Below are 21,657 nucleotides of genomic sequence, written 5' to 3' on the forward strand. Positions count from 1 at the left end.
CATTCGCAAATGTACACTGACATATAAATATGAAAAGACTTCAAGTTTAAAGTACGAATATGCAAAAATTTGAAGAAAAATCTACGTTTTCAAGCTTTAACGTCTTAGAATCATAGAATTGTAGAGTTGGAAGGGACCTCCAGGGTCATCGGGTCCAACCCCCTGCTCAGACAGATATTTGGCCAGCCTTTGTTTGAAGGAGAACTCGCAACCTTTCGTCTTTCCTTGTGTCAATGAGAATAGGGCTGATCCCTCTGCACTGTGACAGCCCTTCAGATATTTGTAGACAGCTGATATTTGAAGGCAGCTATTAAGTCTCCTCTCAGCCTTTTTTTGTCAAGCTAAATACTCCCAGATCTTTAGATAGGACATGGTTTGCCAACCTCTCACCATCTTGGTAACTCTTTGCTGAACTTGCTCCAGTTTGTCCTTTTTTTTTATTTTTTATTTTTTGTTTTTAAATTGGGGTATCCAGAACTGGACACAGTATTCTAGATGAGGTCTGACCTAGGAAGAGTAGAGGGGTATAGTTACCTCACGTGAACTAGACTCTATGCTGCTTTTAATACATCCCAGAATTTTGTTTGCTACTGCATCACGTTGTTGACTCATGTTCAGTCTATGATCTATTACAGTGTTTCCCCAAAAATATATTTACCTCGCAGCCAGCATCGGTCTCCCCAGCGGTGCGGCAGGCTGCTCTGTAATCCTCCCTGCTGTCATCTCTCTGGTAAACGAGGTTTTGCATTCCCCCACCTCCCAGCAAGTAAGCACTGTGATTGGATTGAGCACCAGCCAATTCTAGCCGGCGCTCGATGAACCAGTCACAGGCATGAAGTGATGCCATTCACTGGCTGTGAATGATAGAGCGCTGGCTGTGATTGGCTGGCGCCCGCTCCAATCACAGCGCTTACTTGCCTGAGGCAGGGGGAATTCAAAGCCCCGTTTACCAGAGAGATGACAGCGGGGAGGATTACAAAGCAGCCTGCCGCACCGCTGAGGAGGCCATCGCAAGGGATACAAGACGCTGGCTGCGAGGTGAGTTGCGGGGTTTTTGTTTGCTTTGTGCGTGTTTTTTGTTTTGTTTTGTTTTTTTTATTTAAACCTAGTGTGGTTAGGGCTTATTTTTGGGGGAGGGCTTATATCTCAAGCCCCCCCACCCTGCCCCTGAAAATCGGGGTAGGGCTCATCACGGTAGGTCTTATTTTGGGGGAAACACTGTAGTATACTTAAGTCCTTTTCACATATGCTGCTGCTTATGTTAATTCCTTCCATTCTGTATGTGCTTTTCTGATTTTTTTTTTTTTCTTGCATAGAGACAGTACTTTGCATTTTTCCTTCTTAAAAACTATTCTTCTAGACGCCGCCCACTGTTCAAGCTTGTCCAGATATTTTTGAATCCTCTTTCTCTAGTGTTAGTAATCCCTCCTAGCTGGTCTTTTTGTTTTCATCATTTTTGAAAAAAATAGATTATTCTGGATTCTTTTAATAGCAGACACCATTATTTGTTTATTAATTTATTATCCATGCATAAAAGCAGTACTTAGGTTTCTTTGCTCAGTTCCTTAAAGGGAAACTGACGTAACAGACAAGTCTCCACCCGCCCACCCTCTATTTTCTCCCTCCCGTTCCCCAGTTCAGTGTATTTAAGCTACTTATTGCCCCTGCAAAATGAATTCTAAAATGTTTGCTATTTATTTGTTCTAATGTCATGTGTGGTCGACGTTCTGTAATTGTCTCTGTACTTCTAAATCACTTGTAAAAGAAAAAAAACACTAAGTACATAAAACATTAGGCTCCATACAAATTTTAAACATTTTTCTTTGAAGAAAAAAAAATATGGCAGATTTACTGTTGAAAAATCAATCTTTCTAAAGAATTCAGACTTTCCATTTTAGCATCTAAATGCGGCATTCTGCTGCAAAATTTAGTGTAAACTAAGCCAACTTAGAGCTGGTATACAGTTAGACTAGATAGTCTAAAGATGCGCCAAATTTATTCAGCTGAGTCCCTTATAAATCTGGCACATTTTTAAGATGGTCTAGTCTATGGGCCCTTTCACATCAAACTGTATTGTGCGAATTAGAGCGAAAATCGTTCAATGTAAACATGGCTAACAGTTGAACGACAACGATAACGCGTTTTAGGCAGACATTAAAATCATTCGGTCATTCGCAAGTCGTTACGCGTAAAAAGCGATTGTTCAGTCGTTCGCCTTCACAGGTACAGTCCCTTGAAAGATCAACAATCGTGTAAATGACGAAAAAAGTAAATTATCTAAATGTGTAAACTGAAAGCGGTTTAAAGCGAGAGACGGTCATCGCTCACTCATTCAACTCTCAATTGCTCAGTCTAATTAGTAAATTTAGTCAGTCCTTTCAGGCTTCAAGTAAGAGAACAGCATGCCAGCATTTAGTGGACTACTCGTGTCTTTTACCATTGTGATAGTAAAGACTAATCCATCTAGATTGTAGAGCCAAATGTAATTTTAAGGCCCATTTACACGCAAAGATAGTCTTTCAAATAACTAAAAAAAGATTTTGCGATCTATGTGCATGAAGTGTCAATGGCCACTAACACTTTATCTTCATTTACATGTAAAAGGGCTCCAGGAACTGTTTGCAGAGCCCAGCCTGTGATTAATCGCACACCCAGCTGTGCATATAGCTGCATTGTTCTTTGTGGCTGCCATAAGACTACAGTGTTATCTGCCGATGCGGTCTGTTGAGAGATACTTTATCTCTCACTTGCTGAACGATGGATTTTAAGTTCCCCCTAAAATCATCCAAGCAAAAACTGCACAATGCCTGCATTTTACGTGTAACAATTATCGCTCATTCAGTCATTTGAACGAATTTTGAGCAATAATAGTTACGCATAAATGGGCCCTTACTCATGACCCCAAGGGAGCAATTAACAAACCTGGTTTAGGCAATTGTAATTGTATGTAAAATAACTGGATGTAGTCTTCAACCTCAGGTTCTCTATCAGAGGTCTTGGCGTTTGATGGTTCTGCACAGAATCTTGGCTGTTCGTATTCCACTCTTCTGGATGGTGTGGTCAGATGATGTTCCTGGGATTTGTTGGAGCCATTCCACCAGCTTAGGAATAACAGCCCCAAGTGCTCCTACCACCACTGGGACCACTTTGATACTGCTACATCTATTTCCACTGTCTGCTGGTCCTTGTCAATTACTACAATGTCTGCTTGGTTGGCCAGTACCTGTTTGTCCATCCATATCTGGAAGTCCCACAGGATCTTGGCCCTGTTCACAACTTTCTGCAGTTTCCTATCTGGATTTGGAAGCGTTTGGCCCATACGCTGTGCAGATGTTCCTGCTGCTTGTTTGTACCGTTCAGTGTATGCTATTCCAGCTTGCATCCTGCCATTATGTGTCTGAGGCCCCCGACAGTCCAACCCAGTGTTCTCTGCGTGTGTATGTATATGAGATGTATAATAGTGTATGTTCCAGTTAATGTGACAGAGCAAGTAGCGAAGCTTCACCGCATTGTTGTATAATGCTAGGAAACTGTTCTTATGTAAAGCAGCGTGAAAACTGTTTAGTTGGAACTGCAAGGGAGAGCAGATAGATGACATCAACAAGTTCTTGACATGTCCGTCTTCTACTGCAGTGCAGAGCTGTGCCCGAAGGATACATTGGTGCTCAGCGCCCATTATTCCTTGATGCGGGGGATGATGATCACAGGTGTAGCATAAACTATTTCCTAAAACTTCCCCAAACATAGAAAAAAAATCTAGTGGCTGGTGGAAGCGGATGGAGATTGTTTATGCTACACCTTTGAACAATATCACCCTGCGTCAAAGAATAATGGTGCAGTTCGACTGTCAACGCCTGGGGAATTGTTGCAGAGCACCAGTGCATCCTTCACGCACAGCCTTAGACCGCAATAGAAGGCGGACTGCTCAAGAACTTGACACAACTTGTTCTTTCTGCACTAAAATTGGTTACAACTACACTAAAGGGGCTTTCCAATTACTTAGAATTGCTACATGACCACTCTGTCCTTTCCTGGTTGCTGCTGACCAGGACATGTGACTTCTGCAGCCAATCGGTGGCTTTAGAAGATCACTGCTGTAGCCAGTGATTGGCTGCAGTAGTCACATGTCCTTGTTAGCCGCAACCAGGAAGGACAGAGTGCCTGTGAAGCAATATTAAGTTGTGGGAAAAAAAATCTCTTACATTTTTTTTCACCCTGCTTTACGTGTGTGTGTGTGTGTGTGTGTGTGTGTGTGTGTGTGTGTGTGTGTGTATATATATAGTTTCCTAGTATTACATATCCCAACATTATATTCTTTACTTTGGAAAGGGCACAGCTGGCTTGAGTAAAGACGAAAACTTTAGTTTGACATCATGGCAAAGGTGACTGATTGTGTGATGCATGAAAATGGTCTGGGGGCTGCCAGTGAGATTGGATATTAGAGATTTCCTGTTCTGCTGATGACTACAGATTTAAATGTCAGAAAATCAAAGTAGTGGTTGTTGTGTGCTAGAGGCACTTTCTGGCCCCCTTTAATATGTGGAGTAATACAATCTAGGGGTAAACTGCAGCCACGTGTACTTGCAGCTCTAGAATGGAGCGTAATGCAGAGGCAGCAATAATCGGCTTGTCTCGTTCATCCGTCTAATTACTTATAAATATGCAGCCAAGTGTGTGTGAGCCCCAAAGGTTTATTTCCTTCCATTCAAGGGTGATAAGCCCTAGGCCCCCTGTCCATGGGCGTTGCGGTATCCCGCGGCAGGTCGCTGCCGAATCTCCGCCGGTCAGCCCTATCTGATAGGCTGACCGCGGAGAATCGGGGCAATTCGCAGCATGCAATGGTTCTCCGCTCGTGGACACGGGGCTGGCGCTTTCCATAGCAATGCTATGGAAAGCTTCAGAGGGCGTGAAATCACGCCTGTGGACAGGCACACTTACTGTGTCTCAGGTAAAATGTATACATTTATCCAAATGTATCTAAAAAGTACAAAATTGCCTCCCTCACAGTTGGAGATAGTCGAGTGCGGCCTTGTTTATTGCCTGCATATCAAATCCTACTTGTCTATATATGTTCTCAATATCTGTAGAAAGGGTCTCTTAGGAAGACGTCTCAGGTAAATGGGTTTATATAAATCCTGGTTAAAAATGAGAAGGCTGCATTTATTATTTTGTACATATGGTCTATAGATGGCTTAATTTTTCAGCAAAAAAACAAAAATTCTGATCTCAAGATTGGATACTTTTCCCAAAGGAAAGGCTTCCCTGGTTTTCTCAATGTTGGTCACAAAATATATGGCCTTTATAAACCACCTGTTGTTGTATTACTTCACGTTTCATTTACATCTCCATAAAACGGATGACTTTAAAAATAACTGAAAAATGGGAGTCCATGGGGAATCGATGCAGCATGAAACAGGCTTTTTCTTGGCCTCTAGGTATCACAAAAATTTCTTGCGTAGGGCAGTGCAAACACCACAAATTAGGATATTTGGTTAGAGCATATTCAGTTATTGCAACGTACTATAGAAACAAGTACTGCAGTGTCATCGGGACTGTAATGCTAGGTCTATGGTTACCTCAGCAAAGTGTGGATTGCCTTTCTTTTAGACTTGTATATGCTGTGTTTGCCATATGCCATGCTAATTTTGTAATGTACATATTTAATTCTATTGCTTCTTTGACTTCATTCTTTCTGTCTCTAGCACAAATGAGTAATTCCAAAACCATGTATATATTTCATAGCATACTGGAAAGTTACATCTTGACTGTATTGATTCTTTGTAAACAAATAGGAGGCATTCTACATAAATTTTATATTTTCCCAAGCCTCATTGGTATGGCGGTCCAAAAATAGAGATGAGGCGACTGAGTACCAATCTGCTGTTTCCTGTACTTGGCTAAGCTGGGCATACACACAAGATAGGTGGCCATTCACCTGACCACACTTATTGCTATAGGGAGAGGCTGATATTCCCATTCACTGTTCTCCCTCATAGCCCGGCACCATACACATTGGCTTGTTGGTTCATACCACTTGTGGATCGCTGGCTTTAAATTGGCTTTGAGCTGAAGACTTGCTCAGACTGACAGGTTTCAAGGGATATTCTAGCTGACAACCACTATGCCAATCTCAACTGCAATTAAAAATACCAGCTGACAGGCTAAAAACCTGTTTCATTACTAATGTTTAAAAATGTCCTATCATTTTCTTCTCCAGCTTCTCTGCAGACCTACACTAGGCATCCCAATGGTTACAAACAAACCCTGTATAGTCTGATCTTGCAGTCGTACTTCCTTCCTTCTGTAATTTTATGATATGGTCACAGGAGTTTTACATCAAAGTCCACGTCTTTTTGACACTGCTTTTGGTGCCAGTCCGCACGTAGAATTTGCCCTGTCGATAGGCATAAATCTGAATGCAGAATTCCAATGCAGAAACTAAAATGACAATTTTTTTTACGTTTCCGCATCAGAATTCCACATGCGGATTTTGCCCGTTGACCGGGCACATTCCGCGTGTGGGTCAGTGTCAAAAACACAAATTTTGCCGTGCTTTTTTGCGACAGAATTTACACGGAAGATTCCGTGGTGAATTTCGTCATTTGAACATACCTTCGTTTTTGCTAACTGAAATTTGGCAGGGAGTAGGGGATAGGCAGAAGGCGGCATGACTGCATGATCAGACTCCGAGGGTTTATTAACATGGCGATAAAGAAGTCAGTACTGGAGCTGGGCAAACCAAAGAATAGAACATTTATAACTTTGGACTTTTTACAAAGTTACCTAAGTTTTTATTCAGGTTCAAAAGATTTTCATTGAAAGCCATTGCACAAGTTAAGGGTACAATATGATGGTACAATGAGATTGGGTAATATCACATTGTCACATATTCTACTAGAAGTACATTTTCATTTTAAATATACTGAGTTATTGGAAAAGAACAAAAAAAACAACTTTGTTACAAAGATGGATGTAGATATTGATGTGAACATGATCGGTTTAACATGCATTCACATGGCTTAATTTTGCTGCGGATTGTGGTGCAGATTCTGTGGTGAAATCTGCATTATTTTAGCATCCTATTGAATACTGTGAAAATCATGGTGCAGATTAATCTGCACTGCCGAAAAACAGTTGGTGTCAATTATTGGTGTGATCTACCCAGAAACTGTCAGGCAGCTGTATGTGGATTTGCTCCATTGATTAGGCTAAAACTGCTGTGATAATCTGCATTAAAATTGTCAGAACGCCAAGGTTCAGACTCTGAGTTCTGTCGCAGATTAAACTGTCAGATCCGCATCTGACTTGGATCTGATGGTTTAAAAGGCCTCGTGAAAGAAACATTCTTTGATAGTGGGTAGTAATTTCGGAGCTCTATATTGCCCCTTTAAGTGTAGAATCCTAGAATGGTAGAGTTGGAAGGGGCCTCCGTGATCACCGGGTCCAACCCCCTGCTCAGTGCAGGATTCAAAGCTTTAAAGTATAGAAAGCTTTAATTTTTTCCTATTCTCGCTCTACATCAAGGGTGCATAACCTACACCTCCGGCCCATTGTTCTAAATGGGACAGTCAAATATTGCATGTGATAATGTGTTTCCCATTGAAATCAATGGGAAACACTGGCCGATCTTCTGACACGCATGAAACAAGCGCTAGTGGATCGCAATTTTTCCAGATCTGATGCAAGGCATTTTTGCATGGAAAACTCCACGCATTGATAAGCGCAATATCAGTCCAGGTTTTGCGCCCGCTCATGTGACTAGCCTAAGAGAGACAAAATGATCTTGTACGTGTGATCCTTCTAATGGCTAACACAAAGATGTTGCAGCAAACTTTCGAGACTACTTAGGCCTCTTCGTCAGGCATGATATAACAAAGTATCTGAAGAAACACAACATTATATATAAAATATATACACAATACAGCAGAGGCAGGGTGTAATGGACATTCCAAAAAACACAATGAGCTTGGAGAGTAAATGCTTAATTATGGATTTACTCTCCAAAATTACTTTAGTTTTTTGGACTGTCAGTCACACAACTTATCTGCCGGTTTTTACATCTATAGATCTGTGTGTATATAAATGTATATGAATATCAGCAGCAGAGTCGCCAAAGTATAAGACACTTCATTTAATTCATCCCTAAAATATCAGGGTTACAGGCAGCGACGTTTCGGCCAAATTGTGGCCTTTATCAAGCCTGAAAAGCGCTTGATAAAGGCCACAATTTGGCCGAAACGTCGCTGCCTGTAACCCTGATATTTTAAGGATGAAATAAATGAAGTGTCTTATACTTTAGCGACTCTGCTGCTGATCTTCCTATTCGTTTGGTTATCTTATATGAGGAGTGAAGTCTATCCTCGACCAGCGCTGCAGAGGTTGCCTCCCCAACTTTGGGTAAATTCTATGTGCTGCTGACTACACAGTATCGTATAAATGTATATGAATGTTACCTCAGATGCTGTTATATCATGCCTGATGAGGCAGGAGTTGTCTGGAAAGCTTGCTGTAACATCACTACTTTTGTTAGCTATTAAACTAGATCATATCTACAAGATTACTTTGTTTCTCTAACTTAGAGCAATATTTTGTTCTCCTGGCTAATACGGTACCAAATGTATAGCTACTGTATATACTGAAACTGGAACAGACCAGTTCTAATGGTACATTGTGTAGTCATCTCTGGGTCTCCCATATATCAGGGGGTATGCAATCCGTTAACCCTTGCTTGGCACTCCTGCTATGTGTGTATGGGTTAGAGGGAGGTCATTTATGAATGTGGCTCTTTCCATTGTAGTGCTATGGGAGTTCTGAAATGCTAATCAGTTACACCACCCATAATCTAGAGAGCTGCTCGCATGGTAGTCTCTTCTCTGCAGTGCTGACTGATGGAGAATGGGACCCCAATTTTTCTAATATATGGGGGTCCTAGAAGTGAAAGCTTCACCTATTGGACATTTATGGGTTTTGATATGCCATAAGTGTCTGTGATAAGAATTCCCCATTTAAGTTTTTATTGTGGCACTAGGGAATGGTTCAAGATGGCAACATGGACCTCAGACCAGAATAGGTTGTGAATTCCTATTCTACATTATAACCTATATTTGGCAGTAAATAATGGGTGAATCTTGTATTTTTCCTTAGACAAACCTGCAGTTTAATAACAATAAATACTACCTGATCCAGCTACTTGAGGATGACAATGCTAGAAATTTCTCTGTTTGGATGCGATGGGGGCGAGGTGAGTTTTCTTAACACTTGTGACATAGAGCTTCATGTCGCAGCTAGTCTGCTTCCTCTTCACTTCTCATTTTTACGCTGGTGGTGGGAACTGTAAATCCTTTAAATGATACGCTAGTGAAAGCCTTTTCTGCATGCGGCATGCAGTGTATATCAAATAAAGCTTCATTGGGGAGAAGTGAAATAACTGGAGGTCTATTTGCTTTTCAGTGGGTAAGGTTGGACAGCATTCCCTGGTACCCTGTGGAGGGGACCTACAGAAAGCAAAAGACGTCTTCCAGAAAAAGTAAGTCTGCGCTCAGTGGCTACTAACCTTGGATACTATTTTTTTTTCTTTATTAAAAGCTAGAAAATGTATTGAATTTCAAAGTTGAGGAACCACCACTTCCCTAGCACGTCTGCCTTTCTAGTCTTTACCCAACATCAGAAAAAAACATTCTGATCAAAAATCTGCAATTCAGCGAAGGAAACCTATGTGATATCACCTGAGTGTTGTATTCGTGAGGAGATCAAGTGGAGTCATTGTAGCATCTGCACAACTCATACTGCACAATATACAATGAAAAAAATCCTTGACCAATGGGGTTTTCCGAGACTTAGATATTGATGACTTACTGGCTAATATGGTGTGTGTGTGGGGGGGGGGGAGGAGGGGATGACTTCACCGCCACTGATCAAGCGTTTCTGGAGGCTTCAGTGCTTGGGTGAATTTTACAGCCTCTTCCTTGGCCTGTGAATGGGATTGAGCTGCAATAACAGGCACCGCTGCTACGAAAAGCATGGAGCTGTATCTGGTGTTTAAGGAAGAGGCGATAGCACTCATCCAAATGTCATAACCACTGGCATAACTATAGGGGAAGCGGTGGCACCCCAGCCCAGGAGCCTTAGGCCTCTCATCTCTCTGTAGTGAGCCCAGTACTATGAATAAAGCATTATAGTTGGGAGCCTGGTTACAGGTTTTGCATTGGGGCCCAGGAGCTTCAAGTTACGCCTCTGTGTTAAGGAGTTAAAGGGGTTGTCTCGCGGCAGCAAGTGGGGTTATACACTTCTGTATGGCCATATTAATGCACTTTGTAATATACATTGTGCATTAAATATGAGCCACACAGAAGTTCTACACTTACCTGCTCCGTTGCTAGCGTCCCCGTCGCCATGGATCCATCTAATTCTGATGTCTTCTGGCGTTTTTAGACGCGCTTGCGCTGTGCGGTCTTCTGCCTGGTGAATGGGGCCGCTCGTGCCGGAGAGCTGCTCACCGCGTCGTCATCGTAGCTCCGCCCCGTCACGTGTGCCGATTCCAGCCAATCAGGAGGCTGGAATCGGCAATGGAACACACAGAGCCCATGGTGCACCATGGGAGAAGACCCGCGGTGCACCATGGGAGAAAACCGCAGTACATCCCTGGGAAAGGACCGGCGGCCATCTTAGGGAGAAGATTTTTATAACTCCATATTTCGTCAGATCGGTGAGTAGCAAGCGGTTTAAAAATCGCTTTAAATTGCTATTTTATGCCAGGGGGGTGGCAGGGGGAATGGGGTAATGTACAATTTTGATGTTTGCCGCGAGACAACCCCTTTAAGAGAAGTTGGGGGTCCCCAAGATAAACTTTTGCACCTGGGCCCATGAGCCTTTAGCTACGCCCCTGGTCGCAACCCTTTGAAGAATTTAATCAGCAGAAATGTCGTGAGTCAGACAAACCCTTTCTCCAAAAAATATGATGGCACTATGATGGTGCCTGTTGGCCATCTTGGTGGCATCCCAAGAAACGTGGAAAAGGGTCATTGAAAACATGACTTAAGGGTAGAATTTCATCAGAAATTGATAGTTGCATTTATTTTCAATACCTGCAACCATATAGAGATGGATGATGTCATGTTGAGTATTTATAAAATTATGTTGAATTATGTAGTATGGAAAAACACTAATTATGGCTTTTCAGGCACTAGAAGATGTCGTACACAGTCTTGGACAGAACGAAGATCATCTGGATCTTCAGTAACAGAAATTAATGTGAGCTGGTTGAGACTTTTAATCAAGAACACTCAAGTCAACAGCCATTGAGTGCATGAACTGTCAGGAAACTGATTCAGAAGTCCAGAAAACTGGTAGTGCACAGGGCAAACAAATAACTGGACAATTTGACAAGCACCATATTCAAATGTCATTCTCCTGGTGCTTTTCTGTGGACTCTGTGCAAACAGCGCCGCTTTCGACACCTGGGAATAGGAAACATTGCTCGGATGACTACTTCTTGGTTTGTCCTGTGCACTACCAGTTTGCCTGAACGTCTTGCACTCACTGGCTATCTTTCTTGGGTGTTCTCGATTGAAAGCTTAGGGCACCTCATGTGAACTTCTGTTAACCATCAAGAGGACCTTGATTCTATTCTGGATTGTTAACAGCATCATCTACTACCTGAAGAGACACATGATTAGTGTTTTCTATACCAAATAAGTCAACATAACCTTATTAATACTCCACATAACATCATACATTACTCAAAAATGGTTGCAGTTACTGAAAAAATGACTGTACCTATCTATTTCTGATGAAATTCTATCATGAACTCATGTACCCCATGACCCCCTTTCCATTGAATATTCTTAGACTGAATCCAAGATGACCGACAGCCACTACCAGAGTGCCAAAGAGTTTTCTTCATCCACCCGTGTTCTATAAAGTTTCCTATTTGTATCTCTTTATTCAGCAGCTATTTCTGACTTTTGAATCACCCTGTGTATATACTGTAGAGATTGAACTTGGAAACCACTTAATAAGAGGAGATTTCAATTATAGGACTGCAGACGGACTTTAATTTTTGAAGTTTTTAAATGGAATCAATCAAATAAATAAATAAAATAAAAAAGTAACTTCATCAATTCATTCCTTGTATTGATTCTTAAGTTACAGCATATACGGTATTACAGGTCAGGACTGCATCCACGGTTTAGGCTTTAGTGCTCAGTGTCTGCATTATTGGAGCTTGACAAAGCTCTAGGACAACAAACGTTTCGGCTATTTTCAATGGCATCCAGCAGAATTGTGAATGCTGCTCTGGCCTATAATATACTCTGTACTTCTGAATTGTATAAGTAATACAGTATATTTACAGTGGTCAAGTTTTCATAAAAAGTATGTATATACCCTGTTTCCCTGAAAATAAGACACAGCATGATTTTCCAGAATTTTTTAGGGTGCAAAATGATTTTTCAGGCTTTTTGAGGATGCTTGAAATATAAGCCCTACTCCACAATTAAGCCCTGCTAACAGTTAATTAAAAAAAGTCAATTTAAATAGTGTCCAGGCAGCTATACATGTAAAAAAGTGAAACCTTTTTGAACAAAAAATATAAGACACTGTCTTATTTTCGGGGAAACACGGTATCAGCTGTTAATTGGTGCTCAAAGGTGGACATTTTCAAGATATGAGAAGCCGTAGTGATGAGTAATATTTGGATAAGTCCAGTCCATAAAGAGAACTCCAGTCATGGAGCTTTCTGGTCAGCTCTGTTTCCATTACAATTACATTCATTAGTTGGAGGCAATAAACAGACGTTTCAACTTGGTGTTACATTTCTCTAGGTTTTTTGATAAGACGAAAAATCTTTGGTCCGACCGAGCAAGTTTTAAAAAGGTCAATGGTAAATATGACTTTGTGCATTTGGATTACAACGCAACGACAAAGGTGAGTGAAGAGTTCAGTTAAGGAAATGTTCTAAAAGGGAGATCCAGCAAAAGCATTTACTAAAAAACACTCCAGGCAAAAGTGGAAAATAGTGCCACGTTCAGTGCAGGACCTTACATCACGTCTTTACTGTCTATGAATTGTTGGGAGTGTCGCATCTTAGTTATGACATCACTATCTTTATTATCTAGTAATTTGTAACCAGATGTAGTTCCACTATTATATAATTTCATTTTTCCATGATATGACCAGTTGTCTGCCGCCTCCATTTAAATGCCCTGATCAGAACACCTATTCGCATGCACGCACACCCCCGACCCCCTGTGATGGGATCGCGGGGTGCCGTTCGGTTACCTTGGCCGCCATTGCAGATTACCTATGAAGCCGTGTCTGTGTTATTGCTCGATAAACTGCCTGTCATATCGTGATATGTAATACTATGGTATTGCAGTATACTGTAGGAGCGATCAAACGATCAAGTTGCCTATGGGGGCTAAAGAAAATGTTTTACAAAAAAATGGTTTTAAAAGTTCAAAAAAAAACATTTTCCTAAATTTGTAAATAAAAAAAAATTGAAATAAAAAACCTAATATATTTGGTATTGCTGCATCCATAACAGTTTGAACTCTCACAATAATGTATTATTCATCCGGCACGGTGACAGTCGTAGGAGGAAAAAAATGCTCAGAATTGAACTTTTAAAATTTGATTAAAAGTGCTCAATAAGTCGTCTTTACTTCAAAATAGTACCAATAGAGGCTGCAGGAAGTCCCGCAAAGAATGAGCCCTCAAACAACTATGTCAACAGAAAAATCAAAGTGTTATGGCTGTCAGGAGATGGCAGCAAAAATGTTTAACTTTTTTTTTTTTTTTTTCTAAAGATTTTATTTTTTAAAAGTAGTACAGAAAAAAAAAAAAAACAGTACATTTTGTCTCGTCACAATCGTACCGACCCATAGAATAAATGTATTGTGGTGCTTTTGCTGCAGTGTGCTGACTGCAGAAGCAAGACGATTCTAAGATGGCAGAATTGCATTATTACTCCACTTAGAATTTTTTTTAAAAGGTTTTCAGTACATAGTATGATAGACTTAAAAAGTACCATTGAGAAATACAACTTATCCTGCAAGAATACAAGCCCTCAGACAGCTACGCTGCTAGATAAATAAGAGTTATGATTCTTTGAGAGTAGGGAGGAAAAAAACTAAAATGGGGGGAGGGGGGATGAAGGGCCGTGTCCTTCAGGAGTTAAAGGGAAGCTGTCACCGACTTAGAGCTGGTGACCCCAATGGCATGTAGAGAGTATTTTTTTTTTTTTTTTATTAAAGCCTGTCATTTTCAGGTACCTTGCTGCACTGTATGGTAATGAATGCCAAATAGTCCAGCAGACTGGTCAAAATAGTCTCTGTTGGACATAGGAGACAGCATCCACATCACCCATCAATCATAAAGAGAATGGCTGGGGATTGGAGGGCACTGCAGGCAGCAGAGATGGTCCATGTCTACCAGACCATTCGGGATTCATTACTATACAGAGTAGGAAGTATTTAAACCTCATTTTACAAGTTATCTGGACATTACAGGCTTTAATTAAAGAAAATAACTTCTCCACATACTCTAAGATATTGTTCTTTATAAGCTTGTGACAAGTTCCCTTTAACTTGTCTCTAAACCCGATATATCCCAATGTATATATTGTGAGATGATGGACATGGGGAAAAAAGTGTATGTCTGATGGATGCCATCCATCAGACATCCATGTCAACATAGGCTTCTGTGTTACTTAAAAAAAGTTGTGTAAAGACCCACACAGATAATCTTTCAAAAGATTGAAAGATCAGCGATCGTTTTGCAAAAAGTACTAATAGGCACTAATTGCTATTAGTACTTTATCAGTTTCATTTGCATGCAAATGAGCTTCTGGGAGGGGTTACAGAACCCAGCAGGATGTCTGAGCTCTGTAATTGGCTGTATTGTTCAGCCAAGGGCTGTTAAGAGAAAAAAATGTAATCACTAGCTCCCCCGTGGAGAATTCAGCACCATGGACAGCAGATGCAGCCTGAGGTCCTGCCAGTGGGGCTGACAGCAGCAGAACACAGTGTGTGGTCCTGCTTATCAGCTGTTCTGCCGAACAATGGTTTTCAAGCAGAACTGAAAACTGTCATTCGGCAGAAAACTGAAAGATGGGCACATTTAGACACAACGATTATCGCTCAAAAGATGGCTTTTGAGCGATAATCTTCATCTAAATGGGCCTTAAAATCTATTTTTATTTACTGTACAAGACTGTAAAATGTGGTGATATGACAAATTACATACATTTAACAAAATTGTTTAAAATGTTATAGAAGTTTTTTCAGGGAAATACTATTGATGACCTCCTGAGAGATCATCAATACTATTTCCTTGGAAACCCCCTTCAAGTCTGGACATGTGTGCCTTTGGGAAAAGCTGTAACTGCTTTACTACATGTTATTTTGCTGTACTTAGTATTGTATGCTTTTTTCAGTTTTTCACAAATACTATAATACATGGTGAACCATGTGTTATTTGTTTTAAATGGGATATCCAGGCAGCGCCCACTGGGATACATCGGGGTCAGAGCCGAAGCTGCTGCTCCGAGCCCGGTGTAGTGGCCGGCGCTTGTAATTGAAGGCACAGTTCTCATTAAAGTGCAGCTCTCATTGACTTCAGCCTCTGTTCCGACCCGCTGCCTGGATAACTCCTTTAATTTTACCAGGTAATGTCAGTATGTCTGTCATCCCGCAGGAAGAAGAGAATATTGTGGAGGTGGATAAGTCAGCTGCAGCCCCTAAAGTGGAATCCAAGCTAGATATCTCAGTTCAGGAACTGCTAAAGCTCATCTGTAATATACAGAACATGGAAGAGACGGTGCTGGAGATGAAGTATGATACCAAGAAGGCTCCTCTGGGTGAGAATGCACTTTGTTTCCAAGACGTTTTGCTTTCTTAAGAATCTATCTACAAGCAGGCAAGTCTTTGTTTTCTTGTTTAGGGAAGCTGACGGTGGAGCAGATCCGAGCCGGATACAGTTCCCTGCAGCGGATAGAGAACTGTATCAAAAAACAAAAGTTTGGTAGGGAGCTTGTGGAGGCTTGTAATGAGTTTTACACCCGGATTCCTCATGACTTTGGGTTAGTATTTGACATTGCCTCATATTAATACCAGTTTTTATGTGATAGCATGTAAACTGACATATACTGGCTTCTGTACAGACTCAAAACCCCACCACTGATAAATACAGTGCAGGAGCTGGCCTTGAAAGTGCGTCTTCTTGAGGTAAGAGCATATCGTAGTCTCTGAAGAATTAGCAGTGTGCAGATCTACTCATTCCAGCAGGTCCTTTCTATAAAGAATGGCTGACTTTTCAGTAGGAGGCTGTGACTACCCGGACATTTCCCTTGCAGTTGCTGTAGTATTATATAGCAGCCATATCACTTTGGCTAATTGAGATGTGTGGGGAGGAGGGGGGCTACCCTATATAATTAGGGCATATGGGCAGGGATGGTTGTAATGAGACAACCCCTTTAATTGGTGTAGATCAGTGTTTCCCAACTCCAGTTGTCAGGGACCTCCCAAAGGCCATGTTTTTAGGATTTCCTCAGTGTTACACAGGTGATGTAATTATCGTCAGTCCTCAGACGTTCTTACCATAGGATATCCTGAAAAGATTACCTATTGGGGGTCCGTGAGGACTGAAGTTTAGGAAACACTGGTGTAGATCAATGCAGCCCATTCCTGAGTGTCAAAGGTTGATACAAACTTGTATTTCTAGATTCTCCTGCATCACTAAGACTTGACATTTCCCTTCAGCATTCTTCTGTTTTCATATTCTCTTGTGTTATCAGGCTTCATTTCCAATAACATTAGTAATGTCTGCCACTAAGATGCCTGTAGGGGTTGTCATCCAAATGTTCACAGACCCTGAACTGCACTTATTTATGATTATCGTGAGTAAACAATAATGTCATTGTGTGGCGTCATCCTCATTTGCCGTGCTTCACCTTGCATAGCATCTGGGTGACACATTGTAATAGTTACATATATATGGGAAACCTTATTTTCAGACCCGTGCCTTATGTAACGGCATACTGGAATATCTTGACATATCATTGGGAAGTCAATACAACATACGTGCTGCAGGATTGTCTGCATTAGATCTTGTCTAGAGATGAGCGAGTATACTCGATAAGGCACATTACTAGAGCGAGTAGTGCCTTAGCCGAGTATCTCCCCGCTCGCCTCTAAAGATTCAGGGGCCGGCGCGGGTGACAGGTGAGTTGCGGTGGGGAGCGGGGGGAGAGAGATCAACCCTCCGTTCCTCCCCGCTCTCCCCCGCCGGCCCCCGAATCTTTAGAGACGAGCGGGGAGATACTCGGCTAAGGCACTACTCGCTCAAGTAATGTGCCTTAGCGAGTATACTCCCTCATCTCTAATCTTGTTCCAACAAGGTTATCATGGGACATGTCTATTTATCACTAAACATACAGTAATATGAGACTTTTCCGGCTCCAGGCTTTGGGCGATATCCAGATTGCTGTAAAGTTAGCCAGTTTGGATCTCCGTTCCGATGAACATCCGGTGGACAGACAGTACAGGCAGTTACACTGCGGTTTGGAACCTCTAGACAAGAAGTCAAGTGAATTTCAGGTAAAAGTTTGTGAAACTCTTAACAAAAAGTTTCACTTGGCAAGAAATAAAAGCTGAAGCCAAATGAAACCTTGCATTTTTATCTTTTTGCCAAACCTTCTAATATAATTAGTGTATCAAGTCTTCAATGTTTTCAAGATCTCTGCTTGCAATAATTGGATGAGAACCTTCAAAACAGATGCTCAGCTTGTTACATGCCGCAGCCTTTATAACTGCACTGTATCACTAGCATGAGCCATGTGATCGTCACATCATCAAGACAGATGTTCAGACTCTAGAAATAAACAGTAGACGTTTCCATTCACTGATGGAAAGGGTAGATCTTCTAAACTATGAGGTATTCATGCGCTACGTATATGAGGTTGCTGAATGTTCCATTATGCAATAACTACGCTTAATTTGGTGAATGTGGAAAAACCCTTTAAGGGTACTTCAAACATAGTGGAAATGGTGCAGATTTCTCACAATGCACGTCAACATCTGCGTTAATATATGCATCATTGCTGCAGATTTTGATGCGGCTTTAAATGCGGATCCGCAGCAGATTTCACCCTTTAAATTGAAAGGGTGAAGTCTGTTCTGTATCCACATCAAAATCCACCAATAGTGCGGATTTTGACGCAGTTTTGATGAGGATATTGTTGCTGATTTTCTACTGTGGAAAATCCGCCCCTCTTGTGCTACCTGTGTACATGCCCTTAAGTATCCTTAGCTAAACTTTTTGATTTGGTAGTCCCAGCTTTTTTCTTGCCAGCTATTCCTGATGTCTGACCTCTTGAATTTTTACTCATCCCACAGCTTATTGAGCGTTACTTGCAGAGCACCCATGCTGCGACCCACAATGATTACACAATGACACTGTTGAGCGTTTTTCACGTACAGAAAGAGGCAGAAAGCAACTTTCGAGAAGATCTACCCAATAGGTCTGTTCTTTACTACAGATAATTTATATACAGTGGGGCAGTTTGATTATTGACTATTTTATTTTGTGAGCTTTGTATAGTATGTTGTATATCAGACAACTGAAAGAAGCCGTGCAAAAGCGAAAAGCATGGAGGGAGGGAGCCTTCAGGGTCGCCGAGTGTCATGAACGACTAGATGGCTAACAACATTATTTCCCAGTTTTTGAATATTACTGCATTGATCCATGTAAAAACTGACTGCCCCTTTTTAGACTAGATCCATCAACCATGGCAGCGATACTTACACCCACACGCTGTAAAGCCCCATTTACACGCAAAGATGACCGCTCAAAAGATAGGGAAAATGACAGTTTGAGCAATCATTTTGCATAAGCTGCTAATGGGCACTAATGCCCTTTAGCAGCTTATTAGGTTCATTTACATGCAAATGAGCCTCCCTCTGCTGTATGCAGATAACTGCAGGTGGTCTGTTATCTGCTTACAGTCGCTTTGTTCTGCTGCAGGACTGCAGCAGTTAAAAACAATGTTCTCAGCGCTCCCATGCAGAATCACAGTGTGTGGTCCCTGCAATCAGCTCTCTGTCCAAACGATGGATTTTAAACTCAACTTAAAATCACTGTTCGGACGAAAAGCAAATCAAAAGACATCGTTTGAGCGATAATCATTGTGTGTAAATGGGCTTAGCTTAATAGGCATTTTTCCACTTATCTTAATTTTTACTTTGTTTTCCTCTTAAGGTGAGGTTTACATTTCAGAAATGATTTGTATGATTATATAGTTTTGTGTCTTCATTGGGAGACAGTACAATAACTCCAGGGTGCCACCAATTGGAAGGCAGCATTCCTGCAAGCATATGTCTGAACGTTTAACAAGCCTTGTAACAATCTTCTCCAGAAGGAGCATGGTTGAACATGTGCATGGTTATCTTTTCTTCCTGAAGAAGACTCTGACCTTGGCTTATATTCCCAGTCATTGTTACAAGGCTTGTTAAAAGATCTGACATTGACTTGCAGGAATATTGCCTTCTAATAGGTGGCACGCTAAAGGCATTATACCATCTTCCATTTGCATACTGGAGCATGCATAGCCTTATAAGTCTCCTCATACCTACCAGGTGGTTTTCAGTGGGGTTGTGGCTTTTGCTTGCAGCCAATTGTTGGGGTAGCCCATTAAGTTTGGAGAAATGTACTTTGAGATTCTGGTTCAAATGGAGGTTAAAGAATTGTGTTGATATAACTGCTTTTCATCTACAGAATGCTTTTATGGCATGGATCTCGTATGTCTAACTGGGTTGGCATACTTAGCCAAGGCTTGCGTGTGGCTCCTAAGGAGGCTCCAGTAACTGGATACATGGTAAGGAAGATTCTGCAATGTTTAGTGCATGTATGTGATTCTGCTATGCACAATAGCAGTCAGGATGCATCTGTGCCTTTTAGAGTAGCTTGTTGTATTTTAAAGGTTGCCATACTGTATCACTTTGATGTAGCGGTCGTCTTTTTGAAACGAATTTGAATAGATAACCGGCTTTAAGGTCCTTTTGCACAAAACAATAATCATTCATACCAGTGAAAAATAATTGTTCAGTGTAAACGCAGCCAATGATGAACGATAAATTGTTCACTTCTCCTTCATTCTATGCAGGCACAAAAATCATTGTTGGCTCGTTCAGTTTAAATAGCAATTATTAAAGGGGTTGTCCCGCGAAAGCAAGTGGGGTTATACACTTCTGTATGGCCATATTAATGCACTTTGTAAGGTACATCGTGCATTAATTATGAGCCATACAGAAGTTATTCACTTACCTGTTCCGTTGCTAGCGTCCCCGTCTCCATGGAGCCGTCTAATTTCAGCGTCTAATCGCCCGATTAGACGCGCTTGCGCAGTCCGGTCTTCTCCCTTCTGAATGGGGCCGCTCGTGCCGGAGAGCTGCTCCTCGTAGCTCCGCCCCGTCACGTGTGCCGATTCCAGCCAATCAGGAGGCTGGAATCGGCAATGGAACGCACAGAGCCCACGGTGCACCATGGGAGAAGACCTGCGGTCCACCGTGGGTGAAGATCCCGGCGGCCATCTTAGCAAGGTAAGTAAGAAGTCACCGGAGCGCGGGGATTCGGGTAAGTACTATCCGTTTTTTTTTTTTTAACACCTGCATCGGGTTTGTCTCGCGCCGAACGGGGGGCCTATTGAAAAAAAAAAAAACCGTTTCGGCGCGGGACAACCCCTTTAATTTGTTCTCAGTTACTTATACAGCAAATATGAACGACTAAGCAGTATCTGCCTGTATAAACAGGCTGCGTGAGGGAACTCCAACATCGTTTTTTCCTTCCAACAGGCCCCTAGGCCTCCCCCACCCAGGCGTTTGCAGAAACGTAGTGTTTTTCAACACAGCTGAAAGCGCAGCCAAGGCTGCTGATAAAAGAAAACAATCAATACTCACTTAGCTGGTGAAGTCGCTGTCCCCGGCGCCGCTGTCAGGGCCTTGTGAAGCTGGCCGATTGCTCTAATTGACTAAGTGCCACTGAGTGACAGCTGGCTGAGCCAATCAGAGCCAGCACTGGATGCATCCAATCACAGCCATTAAACAAACGAATGGCTGTGATTGGACACATCCAGTGCTGGCTCTTGATTGGCTGAGTGGGCTGTAACTCAGCGGTGCTCAGCAAATCAGAATAATCTCTCGTTGGAGGCGGGGATTTCAAATCTCCGTCACCAGAGAAAAAGTTCCCCAGTCCTGAGAGCGCCACCGGGGACAGCGACATCACCTGGAAGGTAAGGTTTTGTTTTTTTTTTTACTCAGGCAGTGTAGCTAGGGCGTTTAGTGCTGCCAAAAGCGCAGTACCAAGTTGTCACATTTTCGGCAGCGCTGAAACCGCTGCCCATTCAGTTCAAAGGGCAAAACAGGTCTGAAAACGGCCAAAAATAGAACATAAGATGCTGTCAAAGCGCAGCGTTGAAGACGCTGTGTTTTCAGCCTTGTGTAAGCAGCCCCAGTGAAATGAATGGGAGCCTTGTACAGCGTTTAGCGCTGGGCTGAAAAAGCAGTGCCAAATGCTGTACAAAAACACCTGTGTGAGCGAGGCCTAAGGCTACAATCACACATCCATAGTTACATGGCTTCATTGTGAACAGATCCTGTGATGGAA

The 21,657-nt window shown here is 41.9% G+C and overlaps 1 protein-coding gene across 1 annotated transcript in view; it reads left to right on the forward strand.

Annotated features, from left to right (window-relative positions):
- PARP2 (poly(ADP-ribose) polymerase 2) overlaps window positions 1-21,657 on the forward strand; it is a 56,317-nt gene that overhangs the window by 31,851 nt on the left and 2,809 nt on the right. Inside the window, exons 8-16 of the mRNA XM_066603733.1 lie at window positions 9,145-9,241; window positions 9,451-9,526; window positions 12,822-12,924; window positions 15,694-15,856; window positions 15,940-16,078; window positions 16,160-16,223; window positions 17,460-17,594; window positions 18,393-18,517; window positions 19,771-19,870. Of these exons, the coding sequence (XP_066459830.1) occupies window positions 9,145-9,241; window positions 9,451-9,526; window positions 12,822-12,924; window positions 15,694-15,856; window positions 15,940-16,078; window positions 16,160-16,223; window positions 17,460-17,594; window positions 18,393-18,517; window positions 19,771-19,870 (1,002 nt within the window). The remainder of the gene's footprint in view (window positions 1-9,144; window positions 9,242-9,450; window positions 9,527-12,821; window positions 12,925-15,693; window positions 15,857-15,939; window positions 16,079-16,159; window positions 16,224-17,459; window positions 17,595-18,392; window positions 18,518-19,770; window positions 19,871-21,657) is intronic.

Source organism: Eleutherodactylus coqui, chromosome 5, assembly GCF_035609145.1.
Source record: "Eleutherodactylus coqui strain aEleCoq1 chromosome 5, aEleCoq1.hap1, whole genome shotgun sequence".
NCBI lineage: Eukaryota > Metazoa > Chordata > Amphibia > Anura > Eleutherodactylidae > Eleutherodactylus > Eleutherodactylus coqui.